Below are 14,595 nucleotides of genomic sequence, written 5' to 3'. Positions count from 1 at the left end.
CTTTAAATTGTTTTAGATTAGACATGTGAATGCGTTATAATAACAATAATAATAATAATAATAATAATAATAATAATAATATATTGCCCAAAAAATCGTTTCTGCTACCAGGTAATTGCTATTACCTGTGTTCACTCTGAAAACTGGCAACCGAGACAGACGAACTTGGAAAATATCGTGGGAAAAAAGTCCTCCAAACATTCCGTATGAACGTTTTTTTTCTTCTTACTTGGTTCAGCTCCCACACTCATCTTATACCCTATCTTACGTTTAAGAGTGGGGAAAAAAACGAGTGAAAAATGAGGATGTAACTAACGACTAGCTTATTAACTTAGCAATGCTCAGGCCCATTGATCGAGCACGCAGTGTACCCAATAATGAGATGTCGCCTGATTGGTTGTACGGTGTATCAATCAAGTGAAGGGATGGCTCATAGGCTGACATCCTTGTCACGTGATCTACCAATACTACCTTGGAGATCGACGTATTGACCACCCCTGATGCAAGTTGGATAAAATTTGATATTTGTAATGCTCTCACTGTCCACAATTTTGAATTCGGCAGGGATAATTTGCCATTTTACTCGTTATTTCTCACTATCTCGAGTTTATTTGATTACAGTAGTTTTGAAGAACCTGACTTCCCCACAGTCTGGGCTACACTCCAACACAACACACCGTTTCCTTTGTTTATGCAAATACATTTTCTGCAACTGATATTCCATTCATCAGTACATTCTTTCACTTCCTGTTAAACAAGACACAAATCCATTTTTTTAAAAAGATTTTATTTAAACTGAGAGAATGGGACAGGCTGCTGTATTTATGCCAGTGTTGAGTGTTCCAGTTAAGCAAAGAAAATGAAGCACATGCTGAAGAATGAATGAGTCTCTGTGTCTTTGTGTTGTCATATTTGTGATTTATTTATTTATTTATTTTACTTCAAGATGGCTGCCCTTCCAGCAGCTCCTATATTTTGTTTTTCTACTTCTTTCTTTCCTTCTTCCTTTCATAACTTTGCTGCTGTGTTACTTCCGGGTAGATTAAACACTGGCGCGAATGGCTGCCGCTGCTCACCCGCACAAAAAAAAAATCCTGTGACTGTTAAAGTGACCTTGAGAGTTTTGAAAGGCGCTTAGAAATTAAATGTATTATTATTATGAATGAGATAAATAAGTGTTCCTTCCTGTTCTCTGTGTGTCTCTCACACAAGGGGTATTTCACTTGTTCTTGTTCATTTATTTTCAGTCAGATGAGGCTCAGAAAGTTTTTGGATGCGCAGCTCCTCGATCAGCTTTTCCGCATACACCTTGAACAGCGGCTCGGGTTCCTGGCAGGAACGAATGCACACAAACACCAACTTTCAATATCATAAACAGCATATGAACATTTAGAATGAGCATTTTGGGTATAGATGATGCATGTAGTTTCATTATGATCATGTGACCTTGTGCTCCAGCTGCCTTTGCTTCTCCACAGCTTCTTCCAGAGACAGACCCACCCACTCAGCCTCCTCCTCAGGGATCTCAAACTGCTGCTCAGTGGCGTGACAAAATTCAAAAATGAATCACCATATTGGACTGGAAATGTTAAACATCCTAGTGAGCGGTTACCTTGTATTTGTTATACACTTTTTCTCTTGTCACTGCGTCATCTGGATACAGCTGAGTGTCTCTGCGAGCCAGGCGGAGTAACATGGCCCTCTTCAGGTCCATGCCCAGTTTGGAGTTCAGATCTTCCTTTGGCGTCTAACACAAGAGCCAATAGAAAAACATGGACAGCATTTGTATGCTGTATCTATGGATTGCCAAAAATACAATTAACTTCTGTCTCACTTTTAGGATGTAAAAATCAAATCCAAAAGCAGCATCGATGAGGTCAAGTGTGCGTGGCGTAACCGTGATGGTGAACTTGTGATCCAGGATCTCACTGTAAAGTTCTCTCTTCAGAAGCTGCGGCTTCCACGTTTTTGGCAGGCGATTGGACATCTAAGCAGATGATGGGAGTTATCATTATAAAATTTAAAGAATGAAATTGATCAAATAAATCTGAACAACCTGGTACACACTTACTTTGTCATTGTGGGCATATCTGTAGCCTGTAATGAAGCCCTCGCCACCCCAAAGGCCATTCTGTGATGATGGAGGGAAGTAAAGGGGGATTGGGATGTCCTGCACTCGTTCTTTCTGACCTGTTTTGGGACTGATACGATACTGGACCCCCAAGGGCCTCCAGTGCACCGGCGTGGGCTCCTTCATCTCCAGAGACTTCAGGTAATGACTGGGAAGCCGGGCGTAGATGCCATTTTTCATCTTGAGGGCATCCCAGATTTTAGGAGGATATTTATGGAATGGCATACTGAATCTTAAAGGCAAGTCAGAATAGATAATTCATTATCAAGCCTTGATTCTTGACGTGTGGTAAGGTGGCCCTTCTTAAATTCCATACAATTGCACATAATATTTAATCTCGTTGTTATTAATATACATTTTAGTCTTCTTTTCTTTGTTTTCTTCGACCACAATAGCACATTTATAGTGTTACAGTTGTATATTTAATGGAAAATCATAATAAGATGAACGATTACACGCAGTAGAAATCATTGTACGTACCTTACTGGTGGAGTATCTGGCACGGTGATCGTAGCATCAGACGAAAAGATTGTTGATCGAAAAAAGTAAAAACTGTTTTACATCGTCCAGAAAGCTATGAAGCATGAGTCTGATAAAGTAAAATCAAAAGCGTATTTTACATCCTAATAGGAACATTTCAGTGTGCAAGGACATCGTGGAGCCTCCCTAATTTCCGCATTGCATGGCGTCGCGTCACAACAACGATGATTATTATTGGCGGCAGCGAAAACTAGTGCCTTTGCTGATTGGTTAAAATTCTAACAAGTATTGTCATTTGTGGTACGACAGATTATTGTCGTTTGTGATTGGTTTAGATTTAATACCCGTGATGGGTATTGGTGTTTCAGGTAGACCGGACGTAGAATTGAAAGAAGCATGTTTTTCAGTGTATAATAATATTTTTAAAAAGCCTCATATATTTCTTCACAAATTAAGAGTTCAATCAATGTGCATATGAACTGTTAGGAACCTCTATTAATCTGATAGGGTTAAGTTTATAAATACCATAATGACCATATTTCGTCCAAAAATAAATCACACTGTTGACACTGTCAAAATTGCTCATAATACCCATGAATAAATACATACAGCGTTCTTCGTGAATTTAAATTATGCATCTTATGGCACTTTTATTTTGAAGGGAGAGAAAAAAGACACAAAAATGGTTTATTGGTCATTGCTCCGGTTGCCACGATGAGTAGTAAAGGAAAGAACTAAACGACGAATACGCTATTTAAATGAATTAAGGTCGCGCAAGATTTGACGTCGGGTGTTCGCCCGAAAGGTGGAATTGAACCACTCTGCCGCTAAGCAGCTACAGGTTTGAAGCCTGCACCCCGGACCACCGAGGCTCATCCGGGCACTTTTAGAAACAGTCGGATGGATTTATATAGAGTGGAAATTCACTCTCCTAATTTAGTGACGGTTTCTACTACAGACTAATGACGTATTTTAATTTGTGTGCGTAAATCGTTTTTCCTATATCAAACTACGCAGACCAAGAGCTTCCTATTCGAAATATCAGTTAAAAATACGACAAAAATACACGATTCGGGTAGGTGATGGTTTATGCAAATTCCTTGCGTACTGATTGGTTGTGCCGTCGTGGAAAGGCGGGGCCATAACAGGTAACTACTTTAATATGCTTCGTTATTTTAAGTACATTACTAGATAGATGTATAGCTAGATGGATAGGGGAGGTTTTGAAAATGTTTTGGTTGTGTGTGTGAAATAAATAAAGTATCTGATATGTATATTTATTTATTGTCGTATAACTAAGAGGTAAATATACATCCTTTGTCTGACCAGCTTATATCCTCACAAGGGTTGTGGTTATGCTGGAGCAAATTCAAGATGTGTTTGGGCATGAGGTGGGCTACACTGGTAGCCATACAAACACAAACACAGACAAAAAAAATATTTGCCCTCAGTATTACAAAGTGGGTCACTTTTGGGCAATCAATAACCAAACATGTATGTTGGGAGTGTACGAGGAATCCAAACTCAACTGGAGAAAACCCATGCAATCTCCTGACCTCTGTACTGTGATGTCGATGCGCTAACCAGCTGACCACCATGCCACCAATGAGATAAGAAAAAGTACACCCAGTAGAGCATTTGCCCCTCGGCTCTTTGCTTTCTGACATATCCTAACAGTCTCTTTTCTATACATTGACTTTCTATCATGGATTACACTCAAAAAAACCTACTTTAACATTTTGCTATCTTTCTGTTGACCAGAATATCTTGAGCATCACACAGTTTAATCACACGCACGATTCAAGTGTGATGTTTTTGCTGACGACATTTCAAAGGGCAGATGTTTGCTTAACATTCATTATCTTGTTACAAAAACAAAACTGGACTGTCTTGTTTTAACAATGTTTCCAAGACAGGCACTTCTGGTAGAGGGCAGCACACTTGGATGTCACAGAGTTTATCACAGGCCAATCTGCAGTCTGGCAACGGAGGTGGGCATGTTGAACCCTTGGAAGATGCAGAAGGGGGAGAAAACTCAGGCTGCACTGTGCAGCATCTCACCCCGATGCTCTGCAAGACCTTGGTGACCTTTGACATTAGATCAGCGTACCTGAACATGTGAGTGAAAGTTATGTTAAATACAATTCATGAAGCGTGCACCCCCCTGAAAAATATAGTGAGGCACTTCTGCAGTTTGTTATGAACTCATTCACTGCCAGATGTGCAAAAATGTGTCCATTCCAGTGCCAGGGTTTTTGTCATTCTCACTCGAATTCTAGGACCCACAGATTATTGAGTTTTAGGACTACATAAACATTAGATCAAGCATAAGAAACCTTAGAATCTCTTCTGTCATCATTTAAAAAAAAAGAGTTAATTCCTAAATTATTTGGGTCTGGCGTTATATGAGCTTGAAATGAGGGCAGCTGTCCAAAATAGAATGCAATACATATAAATTGGTTTATATAGCGCTTTAACAACAGCTGAAGCTGGAACAAAGCGCTAACATGGAAAAAGAGAGAAATTCCGCCCCCTTGTGGAAGGGAAAAAACATTGCCGGATGTCTGGCCAGCGGTTTATCGGCACCCAAGCAAGAAAAAAACTAAAGTAATTCGGGAATGGCGCTCTACGTCATATTTTCAATTCCTGAATACATTTGTGAATGGCGGTGATTAAGTTAATCACGAGTGATGAGTTTATTCTAATGCCGTACCTCTCAGTCATTCAAATACTAATAATTTTGCAGCCAGAAAATTATTCCAGTAGATGTCATGTTATTATTATATTTACATAAATTATATACTGTGCTAACATATGATGTGTCCATTCATTTTGAACACCACCTATCTTGTACAGAGTTGGGACGGAAATGATATACAGTGATACATTGGCTCTCGAACTTAATTGGTTCCCAGACACAGTGTGTAAGGTGAAAAGTGTGTATCCCAAAAAATAATTTTCCAAAAGAAACAATCAAAATGAGAATAATCCGTTGCCAGGTCCCCATAAAACATAATTTTCTACTTTCTAATTTTAATGTTTAAACCACACCCCCTCATCGCTGCGTTCTTGACCAATCATGTGGCTTTAACCGAAGACTAGGGCCGGGAAATAGCGGACAAAAACAGTAGGCTGCCATTTTGTTGTTAGAAAAACGGGCTCGTTCACGAACGACACATCACTCATTGAGGCAGCTCCGTGTCCGAAAAAAGTTTGTATACCAAGGTAAAGTTCGTATGCCAAGGTAACTTTTTCATAAATGTAACGTTCGTAAACCGAAAGGTTCGTAAGCCAAGGGGTTCGTAAACCGAGGTATCACTGGACTTTCAATTCATTCTTTTTTTATCTGAAGTAGCTAGCAGTTCCGCATGTTCATCATCAACAAGGCAACAAGTTTTATTTCCAAAACGTATATTGAAAATGAAATAATTATTGTGTCCTTAAATAATTTTCTGGGGTAATATAGACACAATAAACTAAGGAATGTTTTAAATTTCCAGCTTTCAGTGAACCCGAGAAGCATTTATGAGAAGGTGGAAATAACCTGGAAATACCTGTTTATAGGAAAGGCACTTTGACAGAGGATGTGGACGGAGGCCACCACGAATGAGTCGGACAACTCCCAGATGTGGAGCTCATGCACCTCTTCAACCCCAGGCACGTTCCTGATCCGTTCTCTCACAACCGATAGGTTCACGTGAGGAGGTGTGGCCTGCATTAACATCAGTCCGTACCTGTGCATCTGATGAGGGCTATACATAAATGTCACACACGCTAAAACAGCAATACCACGATATTTAAAATGATACAGTAAAGTCTCGTTATATCGATATTCTCGGGAGTCGGACAAAATATCGATATAACCGGACTATCGATATATCTGATCCTGCGGCATGTAAATTTTCTCCTTGCGTTCATAGAAATAGTATCGTAATAAGCAGTACTATCGATATAACCGATATCGATATAACGAGACTTTACTGTATTTAAATACAGTAAAGTCTCGTTATATCGATATTCAAGGGAGTCCGAAAAAATATCGATATAACCGGGACTATCGATATATCCGACCCTGTTTGCATGTAATTTTCTCCGTGCGTGCATAGAAATAGTATCGATATAACCGGGACTATCGATATATCCGATATCGATATAACGAGACTTTACTGTATGTTTAAATAATATTCAAAATCAACTGTTTTTTTGTCACGTTACATCAATTCAATTGTGGTTTTTTTCTTTGCGTGCCCGCCTTGTCAGTAGGGTCAGTATAATACTAACAGCCCGATACACCTGTTAATTGGGATACAAATCTATCCATCATTCCATCCACCCATCCAAATCCATGCACCCACTAATCCATCCACTCATCTATCCAAATCCATCCATCCATTCAAATCCATTCATCCATTCAAATCCATTCATCCATCCAAATCCATCCATCCATCCATCCAAATCCATCCACCCATTTGAGTTACTTCCTGGTTGGGTGAACGCTGGCGCGTGTGGCTGCCGCTGCTCACCCGCAGAAAAAAATATCCTGCGACTGTAAAGTGTCCTTGAGAGTTTTGAAAGGCGCTTATAAATGAAATGTATTATTATTATTATTCATCCACTCATCTATCCAAATCCATCCATCCGCCCATCCATTCATCCATCCATCCATCCACCCACCATCCAAATCCATCCATCCATCCAAATCCATCCATCCATCCATCCAAATCCATCCACCATTTGAGTTACTTCCTGGTTGGGTGAACGCTGGCGCGTGTGGCTGCCGCTGCTCACCCGCAGAAAAAAATATCCTGTGACTGTAAAGTGTCCTTGAGAGTTTTGAAAGGCGCTTATAAATTAAATGTATTATTATTATTATTCATCCACTCATCTATCCAAATCCATCCATCGGCCCATCCATTCATCCATCCATCCATCCATCCATCCATCCACCCACCCATACATCCATCCACCATCCAAATCCATCCATCCAAATCCATCCAAATCTATCCATCCACCATCCACCATCCACCATCCAAATCCATCCATCCATCCAAATCCATCCATCCATCCAAATCCATCCATCCACCATCCACCATCCAAATCCATCCAAATCCATACATCCATCCAAATCCACCCATCCAAATCGACCCACCCATGCATTCATCCATCCATCCAAATCCATCCATCCATCCATCCATCCATCCATCCATCCATCCATCCATCCATCCATCCACCCACCCATCCATCTACCCATACATCCATCCAAATCCACCCATCCAAATCCACCCACCCATGCATTCATCCATCCAAATCCATCCATCCAAATCCATCCATCCACCCACCCATCCATCTACCCATACATCCATCCAAATCCACCCATCCAAATCGACCCACCCATGCATTCATCCATCCAAATCCATCCATCCATCCATCCACCCACCCACCCACCCATCCATCTACCCATACATCCATCCAAATCCACCCATCCAAATATCGACCCACCCATGCATTCATCCATCCAAATCCATCCATCCATCCATCCATCGATCCATCCATCCATCCATCCACCCACCCATCCATCTACCCATACATCCATCCAAATCCACCCATCCAAATCCACCCACCCATGCATTCATCCATCCAAATCCATCCATCCAAATCCATCCATCCACCCACCCATCCATCTACCCATACATCCATCCAAATCCACCCATCCAAATCGACCCACCCATGCATTCATCCATCCAAATCCATCCATCCATCCATCCACCCACCCACCCACCCATCCATCTACCCATACATCCATCCAAATCCACCCATCCAAATCGACCCACCCATGCATTCATTAATCCACCCATCCATTCATGCAAATCCTTCCATCCAAATCCATCCATCCAAACCCATCCATCCATCCATTCAACCACCCATCCAAATCCATCCATTCAATCCAATCTATCCATCCATTTTATGATCTGCTTTATCCTCAAGGGTCGCTGGAGCCTATCTCTCCTGTGTGGGCAGGAGGGGGGAAATGTTTGCTAACTTAGCTGCACCATCAGTTTCACCAAACAGCAGGTGTCAGTACAAGACAAAATGCCATGAACGGGGCATCTTAATTCTTATTCCATGAACGCAACATCAACCAGAGTACCTTGTTTAGAGTGATGGAGGGGAAGATATTGTAAATCAAATACGTATGGGGCCTGACTTGGATTTTAAATCACAATCCTGCAACATGAATCAAATGAATTGACCCTACATTCATTTCCATTGGCTCACATGGTCATACCTGCGGCACAGCTGCAGCCACCAAAATGATTGCAGCCAAAATGGCGAAGCTCGGATCCAGGTACACCAACAGGCTGCAGGCCTCCGGGAAATGTGGGTAGTCGGGGCCCACCAGCAGCATTACCAAACCATTGACCAAGACCAGCACTGATGTGGACAGATGCTGCACCAACATCACCATAGAAGCCAGACACATCGTCAGCAGTCGCCGGTTGCCCTGAGGATGTTCTTTGTCTGACTTGGGTTCCTTCTCGGCATCCACGTCTCTTGTTGAGATCACCCGGTTGCAAAAGAGGAAATCTCCGTTATGGAGAGAGCACGCAGTCGTCCCACGCTGATCTCCGCTGGCTTCACCCGCCCCTTCGGAACCCTCCTGAGACATGGCTGTGAGAGAGATTTTTTTTTAAACCGTCTACTTCAAAGCAAAAGGTTTCACCTGAACATACACTCCACTGTACATCAAAATAAGAGCACACCTGAACATACATTATACCAGGGGTGTCAAAGTCATTTTTTGCCGCGGGCCACATTGTAGTTATGGTTTTCTCTCGAGGGCCGTTATGAATTTGGGGAACCAATTAGAATGTTTAAATCCCTTCAAATATTACATATAGAGCACACAGCAAATTAATGAATAACTCGTTTTCAAATCTGAAGTCAAGAATAATTACTTTTTTTGTGGTTGACATCCAAAAATATGAAATTTTGGCTCAGATTTTAGCAATCATCATGGAATTTAACAAGTTTGTTTTGCTTTCGCGGGCCGAAAAAAATGATGTGGCGGGCCGGATTTGGCCCGCGGGCCTTGACTTTGACACCTGTGCATTATACTATACATCAAAATACAGACACACACACACACTTTGTGGATGCCCCCTGAAAGGACCACTGACACCTCCCGATAAATTGTGTCCATAATTTGTAAAATCACTTCAAATGACTTCTACTGAACGTATTTTACAAAGATTCCGCCGCATATAACTATATTTTACGTTTTAAGACTCACGCTGAATATTCAGGAAGTCTTGTTTTCGAGTTGGTGACGATTCCTGATGTGACGTCACGTCACGAACGCCCCTCACCGAGAAAGCGACACACAATGCATTTTGGGTACTTTGTTTGGTCTGAAAACTTCGTGTTGATCCGTGATGATGGCGAAATTAGAAGGAAAGCACATAAATAACGCCATGGTGAATTGCACCAAGACTACTATTTGAGACTAGTTGACATACATTCCCAGCAGACAAATCAGCCCATTTCCAACAGAGCTTGGGCGCCATCTTGTGCATTTTCTGGGACGCTACATTGGAGTCTTGACGGCTCGAATTGATACGTAAGGACTTCTTTAATCGATTGCAAACATTTATGCTTTCCTCTTCAAAACTATTTGAATCATATTCATAACTGGATGAGTAACAAAAAAGCATCTTCTCCGAATCTGAAGCCATTGTTTTGATTCTAGAGCAAGGCAAGGCGTGACGTCACGAACAAAGGGGGCGGGACCTTCTGAAACTTAGCATCTCATAGGTAATTTTGAAGTAGTTTTGGGACACTTTAACTCATTTGTATCGAAGTTTTTCATTTGACTAAAAATATCAGCCTGCGTGTTTTGGGTATTTTAGATGCTATAAAACGTTTTTCTGATGTCAGTTAGGAAACAAAAAAAATGGTGTCGGTTGTCCTTTCACTACCATTTGAGAAACAAAACAACATCCCTTTTGGAAAATTCATGAAATTATACAGAATATGGATTTTTTTTTGTTGCCTTCAAAAGTCAACAACAAACAAATACGACCCAAAAGAAGTTTGTGGTGATACCTTTGTGGTTGACTTCAATGTAACACTCCTGCTCCCCTCCAGCCCAGGCATCGGCCCGCCGACGCCTCCGTGTCATCCCGAACACCGCGACGTTGTGCAACACACCGACGACCCCCACTGCTACGAGCAGCCACGGCCGCTCCACGGGATGCATTTCCACAGATGAGCTGACCATTTCCAACAGGCATGAGACACACAAAGAGGTGAGCAGCAGAGCTGAGACAAAGACCCCCACCGGCTGCCTCCTGCCGACAGGGTGTAACACGCCACACCCGAGAGGGCTGACGGGAACAGACGTCCGAGTGCTTGAACCAGAAGCTGCCTTTTGAGAATGAGGTAGAGCCAAGTGACTGAGGACATAGAGTGTGTGGAAGGCATCCATCAGCAAGATGAATGACCTGCACAGCTGACCGGTGATCAGTTTCAGAACCAGTACAAGGATGGTGATGCCCAGCTGGCACCACTCTGACACATTCTTCATATCTGCACTCAAACACATTGTTACAAAAAAAACAGTCAGAATGAATGTACAATGTTTGACTTGAATTGACAGGTACTCGTAAGAGGGAGCTTATAACTCCAACTCTGGCATCCCTTCACTGGCTCCCTATACATTTTAGACGTTTTTTTCAAACTCTTATTTGTCTTCAAATCTTTAACTCAAGGGTGTCAAAGTCATTTTTTTTTGCCACGGGCCACATTGTAGTTACAATTTCCTCTCTGGGGCCATTCTGAATTTGGGGAAGCCATTAGAAGGTTTAATTCCTTCCACATATTACATATAGAGTGCACAAGAAATTAACAAATAGTTTTCAAATTTGAAGTGAAAAATAGTAACTGATATTGTGGTTTACATGAGACTAGTTTACATTTTGATTCTGACTTTAGCAAGCATCATGGAATTTTGCAAGTTTGATTTGCTTTCGCGGGCCGAATAAAATCATGTGGGGGGCCAGATTTGGCCCGCGGGCCTTGACTTTGACACCCGTGATTTAACTACTTTATTTCCTGTGTATGATAACTGTCCATGTCAAGCGCTTTGTTGCAGCTTCAGTTGTTGTTATAGCGCTATATAAATCAATAGATATTGTATTGTATTGTAATGTCAAGAATGAAACGGTTTATGAATCATGATTTAATGCCACAATCCAATTCAAAGTGCTGTTTCTTTTGGTGCACGCACCTTGGTCACAGGAAGACAGTCTTATGTAGACACAAAGAAGAATTATACTTCTACCATTACCTTAAGTTACTGAAATGTTGGACTATTGTATTATTAGTCATTATTTGTGGAAGATTAACAATACACGACTGATTACTATCACCATATATTATCCTTTACATATGTTGCTCCAGTAACTGTGTGTTGTATCCAAAACGGCCACTATATGAATGCAGAATGTAAGCATGCCATTGTTATTTTACATGTTTAAAGTAATCTTCTGATATTAAATGTACCGACATATTGGAATCAATTTATGACAACATGATCCCATTTAGCCCCAGCACTTTACTTGTAGTTACCGAACTTCTGTTGTTAATGAGTAAAATTAGATTGATCGTCACGTGACTATAGTATCTCCCGGCTACGTAAATTTGAAGGGGACAAGCACTTCATGTGTGTTTTATATAGAAAATGTCGTGGAGCAAAATATATATTTTTTTGGGCAAAAATATAATATATATTTTTTTATCTCATTCGCCGCCATTCCTGATTTTTTTTTTATTCTGGAATTGAAAAATGTGCCGTGGAACACCATTCCGGAATTCGTTCAGATTTTGGTTTTTCTTGCATGAGGTGCCGATAAAGCGCTGGTCAGACCTCTGGCGATGTATTTTTTTCTTCCACAAGGGGGCAGCATTTGCATTTTGTCCATGTCCACGCTTTGTAACAGCTTCAGCTATATACATCATTATGTATGCATTGTATTTTGTACAGCTGCCCCCATTTCAAACTCAGATTACTCCAGAGCCACATAATTTAGGAATTAACTTTTTTTCTGATGAAAAAAGAGAATGTAAGGTTTCTTACGCTAAATTGAATGTTTATGTAGTCCTAAAACTTAATACATATACTATGGATCCTGCAATTAGAGTGAAAATGACAAAACCTTTGGCAATGGAGTGGACACATTTTTGCACGTCTGGCAGTGAATGAGTTAAAGTTACGTAAGAATCACACTTGGGTACGGTAACTAAGTAGTTTCACTCTGTTGCATTGCGAGACTGACCTGAATACACCTTGTAAGTAATGCGTTTATGATTCTGTTCCTTTTTGATGCGTTCATGTTTCATTTTGGAGTACTTTGCTACCATCTTGTGGCGCTTCAAAGTTGAATGAAATTGAAACGTTCTAAGCAAATGCATTTTAATTGATTGAAAAAACATTCATTCAACATGCAGTTTCAGTAATTCTTTGCGTAGTGTAGTAGACATACGTGCACGGTTACGTCAATATATATCGGTGCTTGAGGATGCACGAGTTTGTACTTTGCACAAGTAGGACAGTTGCACCACTTGTGCAAAGTACAAATGCCACACAGATGAACAATGTACTTAGAATTCGCCTATTCTCGTACTTTAGAACCTGGAAAAAAAAGTCATAATTACCTGCGAAGATGAGGACCCGTGACAGAGAGTGAGTGGACGCTCGTGCGCTCGAATCCAGAATCTTTCATTACGTGCTGTATTACCACACCTCTCCTCCCCCCTCCCACTATTACTCCCTCCTCTTCCTCTTCCAAATTTCACTCTAGTAATCTCTGTCATGTGAGACAAGGGGAGACAGTCGCGATCGTCCTCCCTCCCTTCTATCTTTCGTTTTCTTTTTTTTCCTCTCTATCGCTTTACAAGAAGTCCTCAAATAGTGGGGAGCGCCCCCTTGGGCTGTTGTGCAATGCCAGGGGGGGTCGGGTGTACTATGGGGAACATGCTTTTTTTGGCCCTACAAGAATAAAATGTAATTGCACAACCACTACAGCTGTTGGCAGTGGCGCTGTTATTGTTAGAGAATCGACGAGGAGTACAGTATTCCGATTTTTTGTTGCACCGAGCAGGAGATATGAAGTTCAACAAACAGACACTCGAGACCACAAGAAAAAAAACAGGGATGACAAGCAAGGTAGAGACAAGAAACGACCGGCGTCAATGCTGTGTCTAAAAAAATGATGGCAGCAGACAGCATGAAACCTCATAAATCAATGTGCCACTTAAAGACATGACCTCACTCACGCTGATAAGACGCCGTACAAGCTGTTCACTGCACAAACGTGCTGATTGTAGTTGTGAACCTGGACTCCATTTTTGATAAAAACAATTAGATCCATCCATATCTATCTATCTATCTATCTATCTATCTATCTATCTATCTATCTATCTATCTATCTATCTATCTATCTATCTATCTATCTATCTATCTATCTATCTATCTATCTATCTATCTATCTATCTATCTATCTATCTAGCTAGCTAGCTAGCTATTCAGCTATCTAGCTTCCTGAAATGGAGCGTCTTTAGTAACATGATAGTGACGAAGCGCCGAAACAAACATTCCATCTATTCGTGCTAGCTAGCAAGCAAGTTAGCTAGCTAGTTAGCAATACTAAACCGAAGAACCCTTGAAATTTGTAGATGTGTTTACCTGTTGGAAGAACTGAGACAATGCATCTATTACTTACTTCTTTATTAAAGAATAGATGCAATGTTTGTTTCAGCGCTTCGTCACGATCATGTTACTTAAGACGCTCCATTTCAGGAAGTTTCACATTTGGAAATGTTCCGAAGGAATTAAGGAGGATGTGTAGGAATTATCCAGAAATTGATTGAAAGAAAGGTTAGCTAGTTAGCTAGCTAACCTTTCATTTGATCTAACTAGATCTAGC

The 14,595-nt window shown here is 41.0% G+C and overlaps 2 protein-coding genes, 1 long non-coding RNA gene and 1 other non-coding gene across 6 annotated transcripts; 1 reads left to right on the top strand and 3 right to left on the bottom strand.

The window, feature by feature from the left end:
* Nucleotides 1-917: 917 nt before the first annotated feature.
* On the bottom strand, nt 918-2,818 carry mrpl28 (mitochondrial ribosomal protein L28). Its single transcript, XM_089013706.1, has 6 exons — nt 2,612-2,818; nt 2,072-2,363; nt 1,835-1,987; nt 1,613-1,747; nt 1,447-1,533; nt 918-1,329 (listed from the first exon to the last, which is right to left on the bottom strand). The coding sequence occupies exons 2-6, from the start codon at nt 2,354-2,356 to the stop codon at nt 1,234-1,236; spliced, it is 756 nt and encodes a 251-aa protein (XP_088869832.1). The 5' UTR covers nt 2,357-2,363; nt 2,612-2,818; the 3' UTR covers nt 918-1,233.
* Nucleotides 2,819-3,096: 278 nt separating this feature from the next.
* LOC148888556 (uncharacterized) lies at nt 3,097-7,585 on the top strand. Its single transcript, XR_016117223.1, has 3 exons — nt 3,097-3,759; nt 4,524-4,729; nt 6,176-7,585. It is a non-coding gene; the product is annotated as an uncharacterized LOC148888556 (long non-coding RNA).
* trnastop-uca (transfer RNA opal suppressor (anticodon UCA)) lies at nt 3,407-3,493 on the bottom strand. The gene has a single exon. It is a non-coding gene; the product is annotated as a tRNA-Sec (tRNA).
* Nucleotides 3,816-13,522, bottom strand: LOC148888555 (proton-coupled zinc antiporter SLC30A1). 3 transcript variants are annotated; one of them, XM_089014375.1, is made up of 5 exons: nt 13,325-13,522; nt 10,715-11,197; nt 8,898-9,280; nt 6,166-6,353; nt 3,818-4,721 (listed from the first exon to the last, which is right to left on the bottom strand). In XM_089014375.1, the coding sequence occupies exons 2-5, from the start codon at nt 11,193-11,195 to the stop codon at nt 4,478-4,480; spliced, it is 1,296 nt and encodes a 431-aa protein (XP_088870501.1). In that variant the 5' UTR covers nt 11,196-11,197; nt 13,325-13,522; the 3' UTR covers nt 3,818-4,477. The 3 variants fall into 3 exon arrangements, with proteins under 3 accessions (XP_088870502.1, XP_088870500.1, XP_088870501.1); XM_089014376.1 differs by lacking the exon at nt 13,325-13,522 and having other exon boundaries at nt 3,816-4,721; nt 6,166-6,323; nt 10,715-12,403; XM_089014374.1 differs by lacking the exon at nt 13,325-13,522 and having other exon boundaries at nt 3,817-4,721; nt 10,715-12,398.
* Between the last annotated feature and the right edge of the window lie 1,073 nt (nt 13,523-14,595).

The sequence above is a fragment of the Hippocampus bargibanti genome, linkage group LG14, assembly GCF_051943395.1.
Source record: "Hippocampus bargibanti isolate YZ-2025 linkage group LG14, ASM5194339v1, whole genome shotgun sequence".
NCBI classification, from domain to species: domain Eukaryota; kingdom Metazoa; phylum Chordata; class Actinopteri; order Syngnathiformes; family Syngnathidae; genus Hippocampus; species Hippocampus bargibanti.
Note: the sequence above shows the minus strand (reverse complement) of the source record. Positions and strands in the feature narration are given on the sequence as shown.

Excerpts from the sequence above, each read along its gene's own strand:
- mrpl28 (XM_089013706.1), bottom strand. The coding sequence starts at position 2,356 with ATGCCATTCCATAAATATCCTCCTAAAATCTGGGATGCCCTCAAGATG. Across the intron at positions 1,988-2,071 it reads GATATGCCCACAATGACAAA|ATGTCCAATCGCCTGCCAAA; the intron begins GTAAGTGTGTAC and ends TCATCTGCTTAG. Across the intron at positions 1,748-1,834 it reads TTGATTTTTACATCCTAAAA|ACGCCAAAGGAAGATCTGAA; the intron begins GTGAGACAGAAG and ends CTCTTGTGTTAG.
- LOC148888555 (XM_089014374.1), bottom strand. The coding sequence starts at position 11,213 with ATGTGTTTGAGTGCAGATATGAAGAATGTGTCAGAGTGGTGCCAGCTG. Across the intron at positions 9,281-10,714 it reads CATTGAAGTCAACCACAAAG|CCATGTCTCAGGAGGGTTCC; the intron begins GTATCACCACAA and ends TCTCTCTCACAG. Across the intron at positions 4,722-6,165 it reads AGTGCCTTTCCTATAAACAG|GTACGCTGATCTAATGTCAA; the intron begins GTATTTCCAGGT and ends TCACATGTTCAG.